Source organism: Serinus canaria, chromosome 28 (assembly GCF_022539315.1).
Source record: "Serinus canaria isolate serCan28SL12 chromosome 28, serCan2020, whole genome shotgun sequence".
Taxonomy (NCBI): Eukaryota; Metazoa; Chordata; class Aves; order Passeriformes; family Fringillidae; genus Serinus; species Serinus canaria.
In genome coordinates, this window is record NC_066341.1 from 594,331 (window position 1) to 618,592 (window position 24,262).

A 24,262-nucleotide genomic window follows, 5' to 3' on the forward strand; every position below is an offset into this window, starting at 1 on the left:
TTTGCAACTGCAAAAGAATATCAAGCTGTCTTTCCAAAAAGACTGAATTAAATGGCTCATTATGTCTTTCCACTTTTCCACACCCACAATTTCCACCCCTGGTTTTTGACCCAATGTAGCAAAGTGGGACCTGTAAAAGTCCAACCTGGGGCACAAAAGACCATTCATTTATTTATTCCTGGAAGACTTGAAGGGGTGGACTCTCATTTTTAAACTTACCTGCCTTTCCTTTGCATATGGATTTACCTGGATAAATTCATTTAGACCATGACAACAGCTTGCTGAAAAGATCAGGATCTTGCTGATAGCTCTGAGTACGCTGCTCTTGTGTCCTCCCATGGCCAGATAAACATGAACATCTGCACTGCCACTGTAAAAACAGCAATGAGGATATTAATGAAACTGAGGGGAGAACTGGGACGAGGCTCCAGCGCTCACATCCTCCTAGAAAACTCTCCCCAGGACCTCTCTCTGAAGGCAGACACTCGGATGCCTTTGAGAACCTGAGCTGAGCTCATTTTGAGGGAGTTGCTGGTATTTTCCCAAACACACCCATCCATAAAGAAGCCAGTGAAGGATTTCAGAGCACACCAGGTGCTCAGGCCAGGAATGCACTTTTGGAGAACTTATGAGGGGAAAGAAATTGGGCAACACTGTGGTTTACAACTCAGGTCATGGAATCATGGACTACCCTGAGTTAGAAGGGTCCCCCAAGGATCATCAGTCCAACTCCAGGCCCTCCACATGACACCCCAACAATTAGGAAGGTCCCCCTGAGCCTCCTTTTCTCCAGGCTGAGCCCTCTCAGCTCCCTCAGCTGCTCCTGGTGCTCCAGACCCTTCCCCAGCTCTGTTCCCTTCCCTGGACACACTCCAGCCCCTCAATATCCTTCTTCTCCTGACGGGTCCAAAACTTGTCACACCTTTGTCTCACAACCAGTGATAGTTAAAGACCAATTTCCCAGGGGCACATGGCTGTGGTGGGCAGAGCAGTGTGTGACCCCTCTGTCCCCTGCTGACCATGCCACCCCTTTTATGCTTCAGCATCACGTGCTGGGTGAGTGTCTGCCCCTCCACGATCCCCACGCGGGGAGGAGGTCCCAGCACCCACCAACTCCCAGCATCTGTGCCACTCGCTTGGCCTCTTTTCCTTTATGCTGCTCCCCTCCACCGTCGTGTGACAGCTATTGTGTGGTCCCTGCCGCACAAAAGCCAGCCTGACCTAATTTAAATCAGTGCTATTGAAGCCGTTCTTGTTTTATCTCCCAGCACAAGGGCTGTGCTCCCCGTTTCAGAGGCAGAAGAAATGAATGGCTAATTGGGGGGGTATTGTGCACGGCAGCAGCGTCGTCTCCCGGCCCTGATTGTCAGCTCTCCTGCTCCACGGTGCTCCCAGCTCCCCTCTTGGAACAGCCACGCAGGCTTTGGGAATGGAGGGAGGAGAAGGGGAGAATGGGACTGTGCAGCCAGCGCAGCGTGTCAGGGAAACAAAGCCGAGCACGGCCGGCGGTGAGAGCTGGGGGAGGGCTCCTCGCTCAGAAAGGGCAGATGCTGGTGATAATAGAAGAGAATATCCAGCCTTCACCTCCAAATGAGCCCCCGGTTCTTTTTTCCCTGCCAGTCCTTCCCCGTGCTCTGGGGACCGTGCACGGGGAGCGAGTGAGGCCCAGGGGTGCAGCGCCACACGGGTGGGAAGTGCTGGGAGCGGAGGAAGTGGGATAGGTCACAGGCTGGAAGGGAGAATGCTGCAGGATCTTTGTCCTGTGGGTAAAGTTTGAGCCGTCCCTGACAATGGATCTTTGTCAGAAAAGCCAGAACGTCCCGGGAGCCATTCCAGCAGGCAGGAAGCAGCGGGAAGAGGGCCCCAAAGCCAGTGCTGCCCACACAAGGCACATCCACGGCCCACGGCTCGGTGTGGTGCTGCCAGAACCAGGCCCCAAAGCCAGTGCTGCCCACACAAGGCACATCCACGGCCCACGGCTCGGTGTGGTGCTGCCAGAACCGGGCCCCAAAGCCAGTGCTGCCCACACAAGGCACATCCACGGCCCACAGCTCGGTGGTGCTGCCAGAGCCAGGCCCCACAGAGGGATCCGGGTGGGTTTGGGAGCTCACACCAACAGCACGACGTCTTCCATGGAATTCCTTCCCCTGCCTCCCACAGGTACCTTCCAAGAGCTCCTCGCTGGCGCTGTTTGTTCTGTGGCTCCTCTCTCCACCATCGCCAGACTGAAAGAGGGCTGCAAAAGAAAAACAAAACCCAGAGCGTTTGAATCTTCCCATGGATGGTCTTGGGTCACTCGCAGATCCACTTCCCCCTGCTCGAGGGAGGGAACCTTGCCCCCAGCTATTGATCAGCTCTGCCCCAGCACGCTCAGCTGATGCTCGGTGCAAAGGTTGTAACCAGTCCTCCCTGCAGCTCTGCCAGCTGCAGGCAAAAAGGATTTCATTCCAGGATGTTTAACAACAACACGAAGCAAACAAGTCCCGAGACATCGGGCTTGTCACGGACTTGGATGTAACATTATAATCCTTATCGTAAATCACATCAGAATAAAGCACTGGCAAGCCCTGAAGTTAAAGGACAAGTGACAACCTCCTCTCTACCTCTTTTGGCCCCAAATCAAAAGATCAGCTACAAAATTGTAAAATGAAATTGTAAAATGAAAAGTAGATTTTATTAAGAGCAAGTGTTATTAAAAGTGAGGTTCTTTATGCTTTCATCTATGATTCATTTCTCCCTTCTAAGCTTTTCTCTGCAGCCAGCAGAGCATAAAATACACTTCAACAAAGAAAACAAAACAGGAAAACATAATTCTCATGTTACCACCTGATTTAAATGTCTGAGGTTTTACCAAAAAGAGATGGATTGCCATTAAGTAAGTTGTTAATATTGCAGTAGGGTAAGAGGAACAAACTTAGAACTATCTGGGATTGTCAGCTCTTGACTGAGGGTGGTGAGGCCCTGGAATGGAATTCCCAGAGCAGCTGGGGCTGCCCCTGGATCCCTGGGACTGTCCAAGGCCAGGCTGGATGAGATTTGGAGCATCCTGGGACAGTGGAAGCAGTGGAATGAGATGAGATTTAAAGTCCTTCCAATTCAAACCAGTCTGGCGTCTTGTGAATCTGTGATTGTCAGCAGGTCTGTCCTTGGGGGCCGTTCCTCTTCCAGCCCTCATCCCCTGGACCAGGCAGGGTCCTGTCCCTCCCGGGCGGCTCTCCAGGGAGCTCCACTCCCTGTCGCCACTATTCTACCGACATCTGGTGGCAGCTGCCTTAGGGAAAAGCGACATTTCTTCAGCAGCGCCCTGCGCCCCCGCAGCGGGAACCTCCCTGTGGGGCTGTGTCGTCTCTGAGGGGACCACAGAAACAATGCCCGGGACACGCATCTCAGTCCTCTCCTGAGACCAGCGGCTGTCTGAGAACTCCAGTGAGTCATGGATGATAATCACTGGGTGTCCCGCGCGGCGCTTCTCTGGGTTTGCGGAAGGTTTATTTTGACATCGCCGTGAGGGAGCTCCGAGTCCCCTCAGCCGCCATGGTGGGAACATGGGCCATCAGTAATACAGCGGACTTACAGCGGGTTTCCGTAGTGTAGCGGTTATCACGTTCGCCTCACACGCGAAAGGTCCCCGGTTCGATCCCGGGCGGAAACACCTGTTTTTTTCCCCTCATCTCGGCGTGGTTTTTTGTGACTGTTCATTTTCTTCTTGTTTGGTTTGAGGGGGGCTTAAGGTTTTTGTTTGGTTTTTCCTTTGTGGCTTTCTTTATTCTGAGTTATTTGTTTATTTCTCCGCCGTCTCCTCACGACTCGGCGTCTCCACCGCGAGTCGGGAAGAGAAGTAACCGGCAGCACGCGCCCCATCGCTGACCGGTGCCCGCCTGCCGCCGGGCTCAAGTGGGCAAAGCGCAGCCGGGCGGGCGCTCCGTGTGCCGGTGCATCTCAATTCGGATCTGATCCGTGAGAAACGGGGATAAAAAAAAAGGTAACGAGGAAGAACAAAACGAAGTTGCGTTGGCCGGGAATCGAACCCGGGTCAACTGCTTGGAAGGCAGCTATGCTAACCACTATACCACCAACGCCTGCTGAAAAGTTGTCTCCCCGCTTCCTTCAAGAGCATCGCCCAGCAGGACCTAAGCATTTTCCTGAAGCGGGGCAAAGCACAATGAAAGATGAGAATGATTCCACAGCCGCCCCATGACGGCAATAAATGCTGAATTTGGAGCCCATCTCTGAGGGAGAGAAGAATCTTTTCTCCGTGCTTTTTTCTACCGTGTATCAGCCTCAATTCTCTCTGCGCCCACCCTCTCCAAGAAGGTACTGCACGGACTGCCCAGGGAGGCGGCAGACTCACCGTCCCTGGAGGTGTTTAAGGACAGACTTAGCTCCATGGTCTGGATGACAAAGTGACTATCGGTCTCAGGTTGGACTGGATGAGCTCAGAGACCTTTTCCGACACCTAATCTATTCTGTGTCATTTTCTAATAGCTCCGTATCCCGCAGGCATCTCCCTCCCGCTAGAGGCACTGGTTCCTCCCTGGTGCCGCCCGGGCGCGCTCCCGCCGCGCGCGCGCGCGCTCCCGCCACTTCCGCCGCCGGGTGAGAGGTCGCGCCGTGGCCGCCGCCGCCCCCGCGCCCCCGTTTCCGGGGCTGCCCCGCGCCCGGGACATGGAGCGGCACTGACGGAGCCGCCGCCGCCCCCTCCCTCCCCCGCCCTCCCTCCCGCGCAGGAGCCACCCCCACCCCCGCCCAGCACGGGGAGGTCGCCGCGCCCCGCGGTGAGTGAGGAGGGGAGGGGGGGATGGCGGGGACGGAGGGTCCCGCCCCGGCGCGTGCTGGGCTGGGTGGGGCCCACGCCCGTGAGGGGCGGCTGAGGCGGGCGGGGAGCGCTTGCCCGCTCCGTGGGCCGCATCCCCGCTGCCCTGGGCGGGGGGTGCCCGGGGGCGCGGTGTTTGCCCCTTCCGTGGGCTCTTTCCCCCCTAAGCATGGCGGCGGCCTCTCCTTGCCCCGGAGGGCGTTTGCTCGCCCGCGTTGGGCCCAGGCCTGGCCCTCGGGGTGGTTTGCAGTTCACTCCCCCCACAGGCTGCCCATGGATGGGGTGATGGGGGTCCCTGCCCTTGTGGGGGGGTCCCGTGTCCCCCCCAGCAGCCGCGGCTGGGCGAGGGGCTGCTCGCTCCCCTTGCACGGGAAGGAGCCGCCTGCCGCAGGGAGGGCCATGGGGGGCACAGGATGCTCCATCCCCGGGGCTTGCCCCTCTCCTGCTGTCCCGAATCCCGGCCTTTCCTCTGCACCAAGGGCAGAGCTCCCGGCGAGAGCTGCAGAGGGACACGGGCTGCTGGCAGCCTTTGCCAGGGCTCATCCCTCTCTGGAGAAATCTCCACCGGTTTATCCCACCCTCGATTCCTTTAATTTTTTTGAGATCTTAAAGCTCCCGGCCACGACAGGGACACGTTGTAAGGGCTCCTCTAGGTGACTCTGTTCCTGTGTTCCGTTGGCTCTTCCCAAATGATTCACGCTGGTTCCTGATCTCTTTTGTGTATTTTGCTCAGTTTCTTTTTTTTCCTGATTCAAGATTTTACCGTTCCTTTGCTGTGTGAAATGCGTGATCTGGGCTGGGTGCAATGAGGGTGAAGATGTTCCTCGGAGTCATTAAAATCACACAGCAGCCAGCCTGGCAGGACCTGGGGAAGTCTCTGGTCCAACCCCTGCTGAAGGCAGGGTCAGGTGGGGGATCAGACCAGGTTACTCAGCATTCCTGAGCATCGCTCCCGCTGCCCTCCATGCCTGCATCAAAAACTGCCCTTAAACTGCTGAACGCTGCTGCTTCCTCCCTCTGCTCTCCTCTGCAGCACAGGAGTTTCTTTGTGAGGCTTTGTCTCTCCTGGTCCCCTGTGAGTGCGCTTTTGGTGGAGAAATGGCTGTTTGGGGAGAGCAGGAGCCTCGACAAAAGGCGGTGGCGGGTCTTGAGTGTGTCTGTGATTCAGAGCTAAGGACCTTTGTACTTAGGGAGACAGGACAGCAGTGAAGCACCTTCCTGTGCTCCTGGAGAGCAGATTGGTGTGGGGAGCCAGAGTTCCTCGTGGCAGCAGGCTGAGGCACAGGGAAGCAGCATTCAGGCTTGGAAGATAAATGTGGTTTTTAAGTCCCAGGTGGGACTGTGACCCTCTGGCTGGCTCCTTTTGGTGTGCCCTTTGTTTGACTCTTCCCTCTAAGTGTATGGACCAGACCTCTGTTGTATCAGTTTTTAGTACCTGATATTTGCAAGAATTCCAGGATTTTGGGAAGGGGATCACAGAAAGGTTCAGTACTCAAGATTCTCAGATTTTAAGAAGAGTTTTCTGGGAAGGAACGAGGCACACCACTGAGTTCACTGGACCTCGTTGTTCAGATGAAGTCTCTCAGATTTATCAGGGCTGTTCAAACCCAGGCTGTGCTGACAGAAAGATTTGGACCAAGGAATGAAACCCAAGGCTGGGATTCCCGCTCAGGTGGAAATGTGACCTGTGGAAGATGCTTTTACCCACCCAGCAGTTGTATGAAATCTCCTTTCTCCCCTCTTCCTCCCCAGTTTCCTGTCCTGCCCAGCTCTCTGAGTAGTTAATGCAGAAGATAAAGAGGGTTCGTCTGGAAAACGAGACTGCAGGAAGTTGGAGAAGGTATGTCCAGGCCCTGTGAGGCCTCTGTGTGCTGTGGGACAGAGCAGCAATCCCCTCTGCACTGAGAGAAATCCCATCTGTGCAGTCCTGCCCAGGGAGCTCTTGTCAGGATCTGTGACTCAGGGAGTGACTCAGGACAATAACTTGTTTCACTCACCTCCAATATCGAGCTTTACAGTTTTTTCTGGGTTCTGGGTTCCCACCTGTGCTTCCCCTCCAGACTAACACCTTCTCCCAGAGGAGGGCTTGGTGGCTCACCCACCTCACCTGACAGGGCACAAATGGCATTAAAAGATCCCCAAGGGGCAGCTCCATGTTTTTGGGAGTGGAGAGAGCAGTGTTCCTGCAACAGCTCTGAGTCATCTCAGTCCCTGCCTCAGCGTGGGGCAGAAGGGACAGGGCCTCTCCAGCAAGGTGGAAATCTTCTGTGTGCTATTGCTGCCTGTCTTAAGATGGTTAATAACTGGTGTCTTGATCCAGCTCACGTTTGAGTAATGCAATCCCAAAATCTCCTCTGAGAAAAGTTACTCCAAGTACTTATTTACTTACGTACACGGTGTTGCCAAACACTGACTAGGACTTTTTCCAGAGGTGGCTGTAGTGACAAGGCAGAAATCTGAGTTTCCTTTTACTCCCTATCATGCCAGGACCTAAGTTTTAGGAGTTTTTTTCCCTTCTGTTGGGAGGTATCCCTGCCCATGTCAGGGGTCTGGAATTAGATGATCATTAAGGTTGCCTCCAGTTCAGACCATTCTGTGATTTTGTGAGAGTCCACCGAGCTCCAGCAGTGCCAGTGGTAATTCCCAACACTCCCACCTCAGTTTGTGTGGTGGGTGCTGTGCTTATCTCACTTCCCCACACCATTCTAGTGTCGAAATCACCAGGATGAGAACAGTGCCAAGCTTAGAGCTGTGCTGTTCACATGATAAAATCATGGCAGTATATTTTGGAAGGCTCCAGTTCAGCTGAGGACAGGTACCAGTATCACGTTTGTGGATTGGTTTTAAAGGTTAAACTTTCACTTGTGAGGAGCCAGCCTGGCTGAGTGAGATGGATTCATCAGCTGGATGAGAGGTACCCAAGGGCCAAGCTTTGTGAGCTAAAGCCAGAGTATTTAACTGGCTGAGTTGGCCTGCAGTGGGATGGGGTTGGGAGAATTGCTCTCAGTTTATGGATTTTCATGCTCTTTCTGTCATGTGTTTCTGACAGGCAGCACTTCTGCCTTCAGCTGTGATTTTAGCTGCTGCAGTGGAGAGCCTGGATACAGGCAGAGGCCACAGTCTTAAAACATCCCACATCTCTTTTGTGGTTTCACTTGGGCTTCCTGCCTGCCTTTGATTGGAAAATACTCCTCTTTATCCATTTTCAAGCTGTGGATTTACTGCTGGGCAGTAGGTACCAGGAGTACCTACGGAATTATTTGGGGATCTTGTTCTTGTGTTACTTTTGGCACATTTTGTACAATTTCAGGACTTAGGAGTCTGAGGAGATGTTACATTTTCAACCCTTGCACAACACTGATTCTGTCTCCTTGGACCAAAATTATCCAAGCTAATTTTGTCCAGTAAATTGAAGTTCTTCTGAAATTCTCTGTAACATTCTTTCAGGTACCTCCAAAACCCCAAAAATGTCCTCTTAGAGGGACATCCTGCTTCTCAAGTGGGGTGTCAGAAACAGGTTTCCCTAGTCCTCAGCTCATTCCTGCTTTGCAGTGGATGACATCACTGACCTTGGGCAAGTCTGTGGGTCCACCTCACCTCAAATTAACATTTGTGTTAATGTGGAGGCGGTTCTTGTCCTCTCCTTCCACACCTGCTCACTTGGAAATCTCTGAGGAATGTGTGCCACGTTTCTCAGGATACAGCCAGGGTCTGCTCCTGCTGCCTTCTCTCTCTTAGCAAAGCATTTGCACTTTTTTCCCCCTCTTTCCCATCTCTCTTACATCATTCCTGGCCTCAATATCTCCTCAGGTAAGTGAATTGCTGTGCTTGGGTCTGAGCCTCTCTCCCCAAGCAATGGGCAGGTTTTCCTTTGGGGTAGGAAGGGGATTCCACTTCTGTGGTCTCACAGGGCAGGAGTTTATGATAGCTCATAGCTTTGATGACATATCCATCTGAATTCCTGGAGTGGTTTTCCTTTGAGTCAAGCTGCTTGTTGTCTGCACCAGAATCTGCTGCTTGAGCTTCCTTTAACAGCTTATTCTAGAGCCAGCCCTGGGAGAGGGAGCTCTCTGAGGTCAATATCTTCATTTACAGGATTCCATATGGGATGGGAGATGGACTTTTCCTTTCAATGTGTTTAAAATGTAGTCCTTGAGTGCAGAGGATCCCAGGATGTGTAGTTAAAGAAGCACCTGCTTGATGTTAAGGCTCAATTCTCTCCCTCTACTCCTCCCTCAGTTTTTTGCCCAGTTCTGAAGGGGAAGCGAGGATGACTGCAGTGGACACGCTCTCAGACAGCTCCGAAGTGGTCGAGATGGAGGATGTGCCTTCCCAATTCCAGGTGCAAAAGCATTCTTGGGATGGGCTGCGTGACATTATTCACAGCAGCAGGAAGTACTCGGGCATGATAGTGAACAAAGCTCCCCATGATTTCCAGTTTGTCCGGAAAACGGAGGAGTCCAGCCCGCACTCGCACCGCCTCTATTACCTGGGTAAGCCTCGTGCCAGCATCAGGGGAACCTGGGGCTCTTCCCACTCAGCAGGCAAGGGAAGGGATGGGAGGGATCTCCCTTGGTGAGATTTGGGATCTGAGATTGGGTAACGTGGCTCAAGGCCTGCAGGATCTTCCGCAAAGCCTGGGATGAGCAGGGACTCCCCAGTCCCAGACAAGCCTCAAACACAGGGTTCAGCTGTGACAAGGGGAAGTGTTGGCCAGCCAGCACTTCTGTGTCCTTTGTCACGCAGGGGATGGGGCAAGAGAAGGGACTATCTCGTGCCTCTGTAGCTTGGGAGAAGTGGGATTTCCTTGCTTCATTAACCAGACTGACTTTCCAAGAAATTCACTGTCAGTAATGACTAATTACATGTTGCAACATATTAATGGCAGGGTGGTGGTGTCTCCTGCTGCATTAGGTATCATGAAGGTAGGATGCTTTCAAAACCAGGGAAGAAAATTGAGGTGGGAATGAGCTGTTCTTGGCATTTGCAGGGAAATATCCCTTTCCTTCAGTGGGACTGAAAGCAGAATTCCTTGTTGTAGGGGTCCCTTGTTACAGATGGAGCCACAATGTCATTAATGACAGGTTGTTGGATTTTAGTAACTGGATCCTTCTGTGGCTGGTAACATGGGAAGCTTTATAGCCTATAAAGAGTTTGTTGTGCTTTGGGGCATGAGCTGATCATTACTGGGCCAGTACAAAAGTTGCCAGATGTGCAACTCTGTGCAGTTACTGCTGCCCTGAAGTGACCCTGCTGTTCTTCCTTCTTTTTCCAGGTTTTGAGTGTAGGTCACTGTAGGATGCTGGGTTTGAGGGACTGATTTGTGTTGTCACTAAGCAGCTCCTGTGTGCCAGTGACTTGATTTGTGTAGTTCTCATAAATTCTTGGGACACAAGTGCTGCTCTGAAGGGCAGGATCCAGAACTGGCATATTTTTCTTGTCAAGTCTGAGCAGTGAGGCTTGATTTAAAGCTTGAATGTATTTCCAGTTCACTTTGATACTGGTTTTGATCTAGATGATTAAAGAACTAAGTGGCTAATTTTAAATTTTTTTTAATGTTCTGTTGTATGAAATGGCAACCACACCAGCTACTGATGGTTGGTGTTCTGCCAGGGTGTGACTGTTCCGGAGCCAGAACCAGGAATGAGGATACACGAGTGCCTTTTCAGTGTTTCCTTCCTTAAGGAATTGAACAGGGCTTAGAGCAGAGTAATCCCTTGGTTAAGATCAGCATCAGCCAGGTAATCCCAGGGTACCTCTTCTCAGATGTCCCTAATAAAGGGTAAATGCTGATTTAAATGCTGATTCTTTTCCATAATAAATGGACACTCCCAGGGATGGGGCAGCCACAGCTTCTCTGGGCAGCCTGTAAGTTCACAAGTGTTTAACTCCGTGTGCTGTTACTGCCCCAGCATGAAATAACATTTTAAAGTGTTTAAATAAAACTGAGGAGTGGATGGAGAGTCCTGATGAACTTTGCTGTAGGGTTGAATATTTCATTTGGAAGCAAAGTAAACTGTCTTTTGGGGAGGAAGGCAATATTTTCCCTGTAAATGCCAATTGATTGTAGTCAGCCTGAGGTCACTGGAGAAAGTTCTAACAGAAGGGGAAGGGAAGTCCAGGTCACAGTTGCCTGAGTGTCAGATATGTGTGTCCAGAGTCATTTGTTCCTCTCTGCAGTTTTTCCTGTATGGCCATCCTCAATCATTCCTGGGCCATCCCCACAGAGTTTTGTGTTGTATCGTGGCAGATGCTGCTTATGTTAAACACCACATGCTCAGCACTTTGGTGTTCCTGGATCTCTGAGGATTAGATCTTCACATATTGCTCTGCTTCCTGAGCACTTATTAATATTTCAGTTTTAATTTGAAGTAACTACTGCTGGGTCAGCCAGCTCAGAAATCTCTCTGTTCTGCCCAGAACATGTGCAGAGTAGGCAGTATCAGGGCACATATCCCTGTGTGAATTTCTGATCCAGGGAGTCTCTGCAGCATAAGTAGAGGGGAAGTTCATGGTCTTTGTTTTGGTGGAAACTGTCAAAATCACATGTCAGGATATTTGATGGTTGTTTTGGAAGTTGGATTAAGGCCAGGAGCTCATTTGATAACCACAGTCAAAGGCTTATGTAAAACGACAAGGTCTTTTGACTCTGTAGGATACTGTTTCACATTTGAATGGGCTCTCTGTAGCTTCCAGGCTTTTCCTTCCCCCCTTGCAAGCTGCTGCCTTGGCCTGAATCAGGTCCCTGTAGCAAATTTCTGTATGAGAAATGTGGAGAGTAATGTTGAGTCACCCATTCAGGGAGTGGTGCTCTTAGAGTGGCTCTGGAGCATGGGAGGACAGGCACAGAGGGGAAATTGGACCTAAAACATTCTGGAGAGGTGGGGTTGCGTTAAATCTTGCTTAGGAAAATTCCAAACAAATCAATATCTGAGTGGTTTAGATGTTATTCTGGGATTGATCTGGGAGCTGCTTGGGAAAGAGTGTGGGTAAAGGTCTCTGGGCAGCCCCAGCCCCTGTTTCCAGACTTCTGTTTGAATTTGCTCTTTGTCCTGGTTAATTCATCTTAAGTAGGATGATGCTTTTGTCCTCCTAATAGGAATGCCATATGGGAGCAGAGAGAATTCCCTTCTTTACTCAGAGATTCCCAAAAAGGTACGGAAGGAGGCCTTGCTGCTCTTGTCCTGGAAACAGATGCTGGATCACTTTCAGGTAAGCCAGAGTGGGAAGAGCCTGGGGAAACTGGGTGATGCAGTGGTGGGGTCTGTGTGGTGTCTGTCATCCTTCCTGCTGTTAAAAAGTTGGGAAAGTTGAGTTTAAATTGTGCTTCTGCCTTACACTGTTGTGAGAGCACCAGAAAGGGAGGGAATCTTCCCCTCCCTGGTTTCAGTATCTTCATGTCCTTTGTCACTGACAGCATTGGAGGGTGTTGGTCTTTTCAGCCCTACTTAAACAGTTCCTGGTGGAACAGAATTTATCTGTCTTGACCCCATTTGGGCTGTGAGTTCTCTCCAGGGTAATTCAAGATCCCGGAAGAACTTTTGTTTGCAGTGTCTGACATGGAAACTGTTTGTGAAGGCTGCAGATAACGTCATTAAGTTAATTGGTTACATCTGATTTGCATAAGCAGAGCAAGCAGAGCCGTTCTCACTTCATGCTGAGGTGCCAACTGTAGAACTGAGAGATTCACAGCTCAGCCCTCCTGTAGAGGGAAATTTGGGGGGTGTGAGGGATTAGGCCTCCTGGACCCCACAGCTGTAGCCTGGAGTACAGGAACTGGTGACCTGTACCCTGACACTGCTGCCTCTTTGAGCTGGGGTGTTGTGACAGGCTCAGAGCACTCCTGTGAACATTCCTCTCCTTGCAGATCCTTTAAGATAGTCCTTTCCTTCAATTCCAGGCAACCCCTCACCACGGGATGTATTCCAGAGAGGAGGAGCTCTTGAGGGAACGCAAGAGACTGGGAGTCTTTGGGATAACATCCTATGATTTCCACAGTGAGAGTGGCCTGTTCCTCTTCCAGGCCAGCAACAGCCTCTTCCATTGTCGAGATGGGGGCAAGAATGGGTTCATGGTGAGTGCCAGGGATTTATTTCATGGACTCACCTCAAAGGGGCTTGATGGTTTGGATTGGAGATGGCTGCACGTGGAATCCCAGGCTGGATTGGGGTGGAAGGGACATTAAAGCCCATCCCAGTGTCACCTCCTGCCATGGGCAGGGACACCTTCCACTATCCCAGGCTGCTCCCAGCCCCACCCAGCCTGGTCTTGGACGTTGCCAGGGATCAGGGGCCAGCCACAGCTGCTTTGGGCACCCTGTGCCAGGACCTGCCCACCCTCACAGGAGGTTCTCCTGGAGCCCCTTCATGCACTGCAAGGGGCTCTGAGGTCTTCTCCAGTGAACATTCCCATCTCTCTCAGCCTGCCTCCAGAGGGGCTTCAGCCTTGGAGCATCTCTGTGGCTCTTCTGGACCTGCTCTAGCAGGTCCACATCTCCCACATGTTCATCCCTTTGGTTATGATGGCTGCTCTTGTGTCCTGTCAGGGCCACATTTGCCATCATCCCCTGGGCTGGGCTGTGTCTCTGATTTAGGCTTTTTCTCTGCAGAGCTGGGAGCTGCTGTGGCACCCAGCTCTGTGTGTGTCTCTTGCCACAGGTGTCTCCAATGAAGCCTCTGGAGATCAAGACTCAGTGCACAGGGCCACGGATGGATCCCAAAATCTGCCCTGCTGACCCAGCCTTCTTCTCCTTCATTAACAACAACGACCTGTGGGTGGCAAACATCGAGACGGGCGAGGAGAGGCGGATGACATACTGCCATAAAGGTGTGGGGCTCCCTCCACCCCTGAAGGGAATTCCTCTGAGGAATCTGGCCTGCAATACCCACATTCCTGGCTCATTTCTTACAAGTGCATTTGTCTTTTGGGTCAGCGTTTTCCAAGGAGATGTAAATGCAAATTGCAAATGCTGTCTCGCCTTTGTTCCTCTCCAGGCTTATCCAATGTTCTGGATGACCCCAAGTCTGCTGGTGTAGCCACTTTTGTCATTCAGGAGGAGTTTGATCGGTTCACGGGCTATTGGTGGTGTCCCACAGCTTCCACAGAAGGTCAGTCACTGTTCTGCTCATCACATCCTGGCATGGGACTGCTGCCTCTGGCTAGGAATGAGGTTCTGAGCATGATTTTCATGTGGGCTGTTCCTGGGGAGATCACCTGAAGGAACAAAGCACTGAGGGGATTATAATTGTGGAGTGTTTGCAGGTGGTCACTAAGAGCTGGGGCTGTACAGGTGTTCCCTCTGCACCAGTGCTCCAGACAAGCCAGAAACAGCAGGAAATGCTGTTGTAAACATTCCTGCTCTCTGTCCCAGGTTCAGAGGATTTGAAAACACTGCGGATCCTGTATGAGGAAGTGGATGAGTCAGAGGTGGAGATAATTCATGTTCCTTCACCTGCCTTGGAGGAGAGAAAAACAGATTCCTATCGGTACCCCAGGACAGGTGGGTGAAACACGTGGGGCTGCTGAGGCAGCTCTGGACTCCTGCTGGAATCAGCACTGGAATTGGGGCTATAAACTTTGCATCATTAATCTGGGCACTTACTGGGATGTAGAAACAGGTTGTAAAAGTTGAGACCTAATTGACTCTCCGATCCCAAAACCTGCTGCAAGAAAGGCTGAACTTCAATTCCCAGCCCTAAATGAAAGGATTGCTGAGGAAGTGGAATATATCTGGTGGCATATTGTGGAATACATTCTGAATCCCATCTTTCCTCTCCCCCCTGGGAACATGCACAGCCAGCTAGGGAAGGCAAAGCAAACTGTTCCCATTCCCAGAATGACTCTGGTGTTTGCTCACATACATATTTGATATTTGTAAATTCACACAGAGCCATTTCAGTAGGACCAGGGGCAGTTCTCCTTTAGAAGCTGTATTTTGTGTAACCACAGAATGTTCAACTTGATCATTTTGGTGTTTTTTCACTTCTTCTCTGCAGGCAGCAAAAACCCCAAGATTACATTGAAACTGGCAGAATTTAAAACAGACAGCAAGGGTAAGGTAAGTGATAGCTCAGAAAGGGACATTGCACAGGAGGGTTTTTGAAGCTCCCTAGAATCAAAACAAGGTCACAAAGAAATCCTAAATAATGTTAGTCTGGGTGTTTTATTCTGTTGTAATAGCTGGATCTCTAATGTGTTTATCCAAGAAACAGAAAGACTTGAAAATGCTGACAAGAATCATTCTGGGGGAGATTCTGGGAGTGTGGAAGGAAGGGGGAATTGGGGCTTGTCTGGTGCACCATGGCAGAGACAGGAGGGCTGGAGCCAGGTCTAATCTGGGGCTTCAGTCCTTGCCTGTGTCCTTTCCTGTGGCCAAGTGCCAAAATCATTTTGCTTTGAAGCTGTTTTTCCCTTCTCTTCCTGCTCTTTGTAGCAAGGCTTGCTTCTCCTGGCCTGACCCTTGCTGATGCCAGTAGCTAAACTTCCTTGTTGTGCCATCTCCCTGAGCTTCCCTGGGAGAAGGTGATGAGCTCTGGTGCTCTGATTTGATGTTGGGCCTTGGTTTTGCTGCAGATTGTGTGTGCTCAAGACAAAGAGCTGGTGCAACCCTTTGCTGCCTTGTTTCCCACCGTGGAGTACATTGCCCGTGCTGGATGGACCCGGGATGGCAAATAGTAAGTCTCCATTTTCCTCCCACCATGACTTTCCCAAGGGCTCCTCTGGCTGCAGACCCTCAACATGCTTCTGCTGTGTTCATGACCTGGTTTTAAAGCCCTGAGTGCCAGAAATGGCAAATGAATATTTGGCTTCTTCAGTGCTGTAACATCCTAAGAGCAGGAAGGAAGCAGAGCAGAGCGACAGGCTGTGGGGTTTGTCACAACCAGAGTTAAATGACATTGATACAGTTAGTGGGCAGTCCCGGGGAATTCTTTGGAGCTGAAGATGTTTAACACAGGTACAAGGTGTTTCCTGCTGAAAAAGGGGGTGTTCTGTGGGCAGAACACACCTTTGCTCACTGGCACAGTTTATCATCAAAGCTTGAGTCACAGGACAGGGGCTGTGGTGCCACATCCTTTGTGCAGCGTGTCCAACGAGAAGGATTGCTCTGGGGCTGGCTATTGCTCCAAATGGGATACACAGTCTTGCCTGAAGAGTTACAGAATTCACCCCAATCTGATTGAAATTTTAAAGTTCTTAATTTTTCCCCCTCCCAAGCTTGGCTGCTAACTGGTGTGTGTGCAGATTAAGTTAAGGTGACTTGGCTGTCTTTGAAGGTGGCATTCTGTAACTCATCATTAATTTTCTGCTCTGGAAAGGAAATTTAGAGAGCTTTCCAGCAGGTAATCCCAGAGGTGATTGTGATGTTCTGCACCAGAGCTTATCTAAATGTGCTGAATATCTCAGTTCCTGAAATCCTGCGGTGCTGGGGGAGAACTGGCTCTTCTCAAATCTGTCTTTTGTGATGAAACTCCCCTGGATGCACTCACAGGCCTTGGGGTGGCTGTGCTCTGCCATCTGTCATGCTGAGAGCCTGCAGTGCAGCACCACTTCCAGGGACTCTCCTTGGAGGGGAGCAGGGCTGGGACTGAAGCAGCTCCTTCCCCTGGCACTCGTGTTGGGTCTGTGCCTCTCCCTGCCAGAGAGCGAGGAGGAGGCTGCAGACAGAGCTCTGGGAGGGTGATCACTTCAGCTGGAGGAGAGCTGGAGCACAAACAGTGCTTCCTGGTGGAGGGGTGTCCAAGGAGGAGTTCCATGCTGGAGACAGGGCTGTGTTAGCAGTGCTCCCTTGGAACAGGCACTGGCAAATCTGTCAGACATCTCGCCTGAGCGATACCCCTGTGAAATACCAGAGCTGTCTGGCAGTACGTGTGTGTTGGCACAGCTTCCAGGGGATTAGAAAGCAGCAGTGATGTGAAAAGCTTTGCATTCAGATGCCCAAATCCTTTCTGGCAGTGGGGAGAAGAAAGGGATGCATGTTCTGAGTGTTGGAAAGGGACCTCTATTCTGTGGTACTGACATTCACCTCTGACTTCTTTCCCCAGTGCCTGGGCTATGTTCCTAGACAGACCTCAGCAGAGGCTCCAGCTAGTCCTTCTGCCTCCAGCACTCTTTATTCCAGTCCCAGAAAATGAGGAGCAGCGTGCTGAATTTGCCAAAACTGTGCCAGAAAATGTCCAGCCATTTGTGATCTATGAAGAAACCACTGATGTGTGGATAAATGTAAGAGGCTCAGGGCTGGGAAGAGAACACAGGCTGCCCCTTCCTCCCTCAGTTAACCATTCTCATGTTGATTGGGTGTCCAGTTAAGTCTTTGCTATGGCAGCTTTGCTACTCAGTCCCAAATTTGGTGTTGAACCAGGGGTTTGGTAAAGCAGATCACTCACAGGTTTCTCATCTTGTGTGGCAGGTTCATGACATCTTCTATCCTTTCATCCAGCCGGAGGGGGAGGAGGAAGAGCTCTGCTTTATCCGAGCCAACGAGTGCAAAACGGGGTTCTGCCACCTGTACAGGGTGACAGCAATCCTGAAGCCAGGCAGCCACGACTGGGTGCAGCCCTGTGTCCACAGTGAGGGTAAGGGCTGCAGCCCTGGGAGCTGCCCCTCCTGCTGTCCTTTGGGGAGGGCAGTGATTTATGCTCGTGGTCTCTCTTGTAGATGATTTCAAATGCCCCATCAAGGAGGAGGTTGCCCTGACTGCTGGGGAATGGGAGGTGCTGGCGAGGCACGGATCCAAGGTAGGGGTTATTTTTATTCTCTTGCAGTGCTCAGCTCTGCATTGTCTGCCCCCAGTCCTGGCCTGAGTCCTCCCTTACTCTTGGGACCTGCTAGAACTGCTTAAGCTTCATTTTGTTGCTGTTTTTATTGTTGCCTCTGCTTTCCCCAGAAGTGCTGTAGGCCAGTGCACATGGATCTGATTGCCTTCTTAATCAGACTTCAGATTGCTCCTTAGGTAAATCCCAGGAGTGGGTCAGGCCATAAAAAAGGACACAAGTCTGAGGTTTAAGAGCAACAAAGAACCATTTTGTGGAGAAGCTGGGGATTGCTGCCTTTGCTGAGGCGTTTTAACTCCAATGAGTTCTTGCAGTGTGGAAATGTGTCCTGGCACTCAGAGTGAACTCTTGGTCTCCAGCTGATCCCTCAACAGAGCCTTTAGGAACAAGGCAGCTGGGGAATATAAAGCAATTTGGAATATGGAGAAGCTGTATCTGTTGTCGCTTGCAGAACAGCCAGAAATGAATTTTTATTAATCTTGTAGAAACCTAGTTTCATTTTTGCTTCAGGAATTAACTCCGAGTCTGATCTTTAACACTCCCAGGTGATTCTGTCAAAATAAAGACCTTGTCTGTTCATTTCCAATTAATCTGGATTTTCACTTCTTGCTTTTTAAAAGACCAACAGCTCCAAGCTTTTGGTTTCTGCTGCTTTTGCTCAATCTGCAATTAACCTGCTGTCCCTCCCCATGTGGATTCTCACTGTACATGCTGTTGATTTTGGCCACAGCTCTTCCCTGCATGTGTTATGGCTAAAATTGTGTTAGCAGCAATTATTTTGATGCATTTGTTGCTCCACAGGGCTCTGCCTGGTTTTCCTGGCCAATTGAGTTGGATGTTTTTCCCTTTGCTGTTCACAGGGGTCTTCAAACTGTGGGTTAGCCAGAAATAGCATTTGGAAACTGTAAGGTGGAAAAACAGTTCAGTTACTGTTGCTGGATCAATGCAGGATTTAAAAGCTGTCACCTCTGTTCCTGCCTGACTGGGTGGTTTTTAGAAACAGCTTTATCTGGACAGTAAAACCTATTTTAATGTGTCTCAAAGTTTGGTGCTGAGAGCTGTTAGACTGGTCCTCCCATGAATGGGAATTCATTGCCATGATGGCTGGAAAAAAGGGACCTGTTCCTTTATAATCCAGCCATGCTGGCTGTGGCCAGGTGAGGGTTGGGCTCTTCTGCCAGGTAACAAGGGACAGGAGCAGAGGAAACAGCCTCACATTGCTCCGGGGGGGTTTAGGTTGGAGATGGGGGAAATGGCTTCACTGGAAAGGTGGTCAGGCACTGGGACAGGCTGTGCAGGGCACTGGGGAGTCACCACCCCTGGAAGTGTTCAACAGGGCATGGATGTGGCACATGGGGATGTGGGTTAGTGGTGAACACGGTGCTGCTGGGTTCATGCTTCATCTTGGAGGGGATTTTCCATTTTCTCAATGATTCCATGGTTCTGTAAGATGCCATATAAGCACAGAATGTTCCTTGTTAAGAGGATGGCTTCCTGTTAACCTGCAGGGAACAAAGCCCAGCTTTCCATGCCCATTAATAAGCAAATGTTTTGAGTCTTTAACAGAAGGGCTGAGGGACTGCTGTCTGTCACTGCAGTGTGTTGTCTGCAGTTCTCCCAAGTGCTGTGTGTGTTCTCTGGCCCCTCAACGCCCTGCCCTGAGCAGCCCTGTCATGGTCTGTGTGTGTTCTGGGCTGGCAGAGGAGCAGAGCTCGTCCCTGCCTGTCCCTGAGGCCTCTCTCCTGGCACAGATCTGGGTCAATGAGGCCACCAAGCTGGTGTATTTCCAAGGCACGAAGGACACCCCACTGGAGCACCACCTCTACGTGGTCAGCTACGAGTCCCCCGGGGAGATCATGCGCCTCACCACTCCAGGCTTCTCCCACAGCTGCTCCATGAGCCAGGTTTGTTGTTCCTTGGGTTCCATCTCCTGACTGACAGGGATCCTAACTGGGAATGGCAATGACTCGTGGGCAGTAACGAGTCCTGAGCGCTGCTCGAGATGTGGGCAGTGCATGACCTCATGCCCTGCCTCTCCTGTGTTCCCTGCCAGAACTTTGACATGTTCATCAGCCACTACAGCAGTGTGAGCACTCCTCCCTGTGTGCACATCTACAAGCTCAGCGGCTCTGACGATGACCCACTCCACAAGCAGCCCAAGTTTTGGGCCAGCATGATGGAGGCAGCCAGTAAGTCCTGGAGAGTGTCTGTGGGGCCTTTCAGTGAGCACTCCCCAGCAGTAGCCAGGAGTGGTGGGGAGGGAAGGGGTCTGAGTGCCTTCCCTCTGAGGGAAGGTGAATCATGTTATCTTGTGGGGGAGATATTTCTCTCTTGCCCAGGAAATGTTCTGTGAGCTTTTGATGTGTTTCACACCTGGAGCAAAAGTCTTGCTCCAGGGTGTGCAGAGTTGACACACACACAAGGATGTGGTTTTACTGTGGAATCACTGAATGGTTTAGGTGAGGATGGATATTAAAGTCCATCCTATTCTCATGCCTTGCCATGGACAGGGACATCTCCCAGGCAGTGAGGTTTTCCTGTGGAATCCCTTCCCTGTGCAGGCAGGTGGAGGCTGTGCTTCCCAGGGAGGGGCTCTGCTAAGCCTTGGCGTGGTTTGGTGTTGAAGGAGCCCTGCTGAGGGTCAGCTTTGGACAGGGCTGGTTCAGGGGGTTGGGAGCAGAGCCTGCTCAGCCCCTCAGCACTGTGTGTGACCCTCCTGCTGCAGGCTGTCCCCCAGACTACGTCCCCCCGGAGATCTTCCACTTCCGCACGCAGTCGGACGTGGAGCTCTACGGAATGGTCTACAAGCCCCACGATGTCCAGCCTGGCAAGAAGCATCCCACGGTGCTCTTTGTGTATGGAGGCCCTCAGGTAAAAACCCAGGGGAGCACTGGGGTCAGGGCTGGGGCTGCTGCCCAAGGAGAGCTCTGTCAGTCATGCATCAAGACTTGCACTTTGGGTAGCAATGAACACATGGAATCATGAAATCATGGAATGGTTTGGGTTGCAGTGACCTCAAAGCCCATCCTGTCCCACCTCTGCCATAGGCAGGGACACCTTCCACTATCCTAGGTTGTTCAGAGATCCAGCCTGGCCTTGAACACATCCAGGAATGGGGCAGCCACAGCTTCTCTGGGCGCCCTGTGCCAGGGCTTCACCACCATTACAGCAAAAAACTTCCTCCTATTCTTTTTGTCCCTGTGTTTGACCTCTGCTTCAAACCTCAGATGACTTTTCCAGCGTTTGGTTTGATTTCTGTGGTTCTGATAGCTCGATGAGTGGCTGCTGTCCAGCTCAGGATCCTCCACTGACACAGGAAGGCACTGGAAGGCAGCTGCTGAGCTCTGAAACTCTTCCTCCCTCCTTGTGCAGGTGCAGCTGGTGAACAACTCCTTCAAAGGCATCAAGTACCTGCGGCTGAACACGTTGGCATCCCTGGGCTATGCTGTGGTGGTGATTGATGGAAGGGGATCATGCCAGCGAGGCCTCAAATTTGAAGGGGCCCTGAAAAACCAAATGGTAACATCCTCCTTGTGCTGGGGAATCTCTGATCGCTTGTCCTTCCTAAGGGTGGTGGCTGCTCATTTCCTGTGTGTTTCTGTCTCAAGTTTGTAAATTTATCAAGTCCATTAACATGAGCCTCCTTTTTGCCTTTCAGGGTCAGGTGGAGATAGAGGACCAGGTGGAAGGTTTACATTATGTAGCAGAAAAATACGGGTTCATCGACTTGAGCCGGGTCGCCATCCACGGCTGGTCCTATGGGGGCTTTCTGTCCCTCATGGGGCTCATCTGCAAACCCAACGTCTTCAAGGTGAGCCTGCACGTGGGGCTGGCCCCTTTGGGACACTTGGCTCTCGCAGCTTCTGTCCCTCTTGGCAGCTGGAATTGGCATTTTGGTTTATTTGTGGTGGATGGGTGGAAATGTCCCCCTGTCCTGCCTGCCTGGAGCCCCTGACTCCAGTCCTGTGTCCTGCTGCAGCTCATCCCTGCCAGGGGCTGGAGGAGCGTGGCTCTGGGATGGGCTTGGTCTGCCATACAGGGTGATGCTGATGTGCAGGAATTTTTCCCACTGTGGCCACAAGAGGAACATCAGGAGGAGGAATCTGGGTTGTGTGTGGGATTGCTGAAGGAGAATCCTGGTCTGAGTGACAGAACAGCCCAGAGCCTTTCTGCTGCCTCTCCAGGAAAGCAGGGAACACTTGGGCTGTTGAGCAGGCGCTAATGAGGCTGTGGTGGCACCTCTCTGTTTGACAGATTGCTATAGCAGGTGCCCCTGTCACCGTGTGGATGGCCTACGACACCGGCTACACCGAGCGCTACATGGACGTCCCCGAGAACAACCAGCAGGGCTACGAGGCTGGCTCGGTGGCACTGCACGTGGAAAAGCTTCCCAACGAGTGAGTACCTGCCCCAGACTGCTCCTGGACCTCTGCTCAGTTCCAGAGGAATGGAAATGGAGGGGTTCTGATCTGCTTTAACTCGGCAGCAGCTGGGCCACAGCACCCCCAGCCCCCCTGCCAGGGAGGGCTTGGGGCCCATGGCCATGGCCTGGCACTGCTCTTGCCTGGGTTTGGCTTGTCCAGCTGGAAGCTCTTTGCTCAAAGCCTCTGCAGAGCTTTTATCTGCTGCCTCATTGTGTTTTCCATCTGGTTTCTCATCCTGTTTCTCTCCTTATCTCTCACCCCACGTCCAGGCCAAATCGTTTGCTGATCCTCCATGGCTTTTTGGATGAAAATGTGCACTTTTTTCACACCAACTTCCTGGTATCGCAGCTAATCCGGGCTGGAAAACCTTACCAGCTGCAGGTAGGAGGGACAGGAGTGGGAAGGGAAGGTCCCATCAATCTGGAGAAAGTTCCCTGCTGTGTGTTCTGGGGATGGGAGGGGATGGAGGCAGATCCCCACATGCTGTTGTGATGCTGGTGCCAGTGAACACTCGCTGGACTCCAGAGGAGGCCGGGAGGTGGCACTGTGGCTGTTCCATGGCTCCCAGATGTGCCATGTGCAGGCAGGGCTGCTGTCCCCAGGCCTGGAACTTTCCTCCTCCACGAGCTGTTCTGTCCCACTTGGCAGGGGTGGCTGCAGTGAGGGAGGGGGTGCTCCAGACCTTCCCTGGCACTTCTTTGTCCTGATGGAGACTGGATGGAGGGAGCAGGGCTGAGGGGAGGGAGTTGTGTGCCTGCTGAGTGACCAATGCCCCGTGTCTGCCCTGGCACAGATCTACCCCAACGAGAGACACAGTATTCGGTGCCCTGAGTCAGGAGAGCACTACGAAATCACGCTGCTGCACTTTCTACAAGAATACCTCTGAGAGCACGAGCCTCTGCAAACTGGACACTGACAGCTCACCTGCCCCGTGCCCTCCCGCTCCCCGGCAGCGTCCAACCCAGAGCACAAGGGGCTGAGTGCCCACGTCGGGCTGGGGATACCCCCAGGCCAGGGGGAAAAGCTGGAGGGCACCTTCCCTTTGGACAGTGCCACCTTCTCTCACTTTCCAAGCTGGAGGTCTGCTCCTGCTCGGCTGCTCGTCCTCCTCCTCTCCTCCAGCCTGGCTGTTCAATGCTTTTTTTGCTGCTACTCCCTCTCTCCTGGGAATCAATGGACAGTGGTCTGTGTCCCGAGGCTGAGGTTTGTGTCCATCTCTCTCTCCCCAATCCTTTTCCTCTTCCACTGCACCTGTGCAGTTCCCAAACTCTTACCTGCAAGAACTCAGTGCCTGTGTTGGAAACGGAAGAGCCGAATCAGAAGCTGCCTTAAGCCAGGAGTGCAAGGGAAGAGAACTACCTACTGCTCACCTGGGGATCTGGTCTGTGTCCTGGCCCTGCTGCCACACTGGAGCCCTGGGAGCTGAAGAGAGGTCTACAGAAGCATGCAACACTAGTCTTTTTTTTATATATATCTATTTTCAAGTTTAAATTTGCAGAGCAGATGGAGGAAGTGGCCGGGGCCGGTAACGGCACGCTCTGATCCTTCCTCTCATGGCCGCTCTCACTCAGAGTTGTGCCAACAGGTAGCACTGGCAGCTGGCTACAGCCAGAGCCTCTCTCCAGAGCTCACAGCAGCATTTGGGTTTTTGCAACACAAGATGGATGATATTTATGCAATCCTCCCTCCCCCCGTTCTCTGTGCCGCCTCCCGACTCCCCTTGTCCTTCCCCGAGCTTTCCAATGTGCACTGAAATTTTGGCTGTGCTTCAGTTCTCTGCGGGTCAGTGACTGGTCCCCCTGCCCGTCTACTCAGCAATGCTCTCTCCTGGTTTTTATTTACCTGGGCAACAGGAACTGCAGTTCTGGGGAGGGGGATTGAGCAATCACACCTCAGGGGAGCACATCCCCCCCTCAAGCCAAGGGTTCTGCCAGGGGCAAAACGCAAACACAAACAAAACCCACCCAAATGAACCACGTTGACTTGCCCTGGAGTATTTTAAGTGCGTATTATGAAAAGAAAATATTTTTATGGATTCTTATTCTTTTATAATTATGAGTGTAAGATGTAGCGACTCATTAAAATATTGGAAAGAGACGTGGTGGCTGCTTTGGGGGGCAGGAGGAAGCAGCAGCTGCTGCCACAGCCAGAGCAGCTCTGCTGCAAGCCAAGTGCTCTGTTCTTTCTGTGCCGAGCAGTGGAGAGAATATTAAATCCCTGATGTTCCTCGGGGGAAGCACGATCCAAGCAACTGA

The 24,262-nt window shown here is 51.8% G+C and overlaps 1 protein-coding gene and 2 non-coding genes across 6 annotated transcripts; 2 read left to right on the plus strand and 1 right to left on the minus strand.

The window, feature by feature from the left end:
- The first annotated feature begins 3,579 nt into the window (after positions 1-3,579).
- On the plus strand, positions 3,580-3,652 carry TRNAV-CAC (transfer RNA valine (anticodon CAC)). Its single transcript has one exon. It is a non-coding gene; the product is annotated as a tRNA-Val (tRNA).
- Positions 3,653-4,007: 355 nt separating this feature from the next.
- Positions 4,008-4,079, minus strand: TRNAG-UCC (transfer RNA glycine (anticodon UCC)). Its single transcript has one exon. It is a non-coding gene; the product is annotated as a tRNA-Gly (tRNA).
- A 610-nt stretch (positions 4,080-4,689) lies between these two features.
- DPP9 (dipeptidyl peptidase 9) lies at positions 4,690-24,104 on the plus strand. 4 transcript variants are annotated; one of them, XM_050985991.1, is made up of 22 exons: positions 4,690-4,775; positions 6,566-6,653; positions 9,053-9,155; positions 9,252-9,306; positions 11,913-12,025; positions 12,714-12,887; positions 13,471-13,639; positions 13,807-13,920; positions 14,184-14,312; positions 14,809-14,870; positions 15,386-15,486; positions 16,855-17,032; positions 17,220-17,385; positions 17,468-17,547; positions 19,335-19,487; positions 19,637-19,772; positions 20,309-20,454; positions 20,956-21,102; positions 21,242-21,394; positions 21,838-21,980; positions 22,277-22,388; positions 22,801-24,104. In XM_050985991.1, the coding sequence occupies exons 2-22, from the start codon at positions 6,598-6,600 to the stop codon at positions 22,891-22,893; spliced, it is 2,583 nt and encodes an 860-aa protein (XP_050841948.1). In that variant the 5' UTR covers positions 4,690-4,775; positions 6,566-6,597; the 3' UTR covers positions 22,894-24,104. The 4 variants fall into 4 exon arrangements, with proteins under 4 accessions (XP_050841948.1, XP_050841947.1, XP_050841949.1 ...); XM_050985990.1 differs by having other exon boundaries at positions 9,053-9,306; XM_050985992.1 differs by lacking the exons at positions 4,690-4,775; positions 6,566-6,653 and adding an exon at positions 8,450-8,623.
- Positions 24,105-24,262: the final 158 nt, after the last annotated feature.

Coding starts and splice junctions, on each gene's coding strand:
- DPP9 (XM_050985990.1), top strand. CDS start 6,598: ATGCAGAAGATAAAGAGGGTTCGTCTGGAAAACGAGACTGCAGGAAGT. Junction 12,888..13,470: donor GGGGCAAGAATGGGTTCATG/GTGAGTGCCAGG, acceptor CTCTTGCCACAG/GTGTCTCCAATGAAGCCTCT. Junction 19,488..19,636: donor ACAGCTGCTCCATGAGCCAG/GTTTGTTGTTCC, acceptor GTTCCCTGCCAG/AACTTTGACATGTTCATCAG.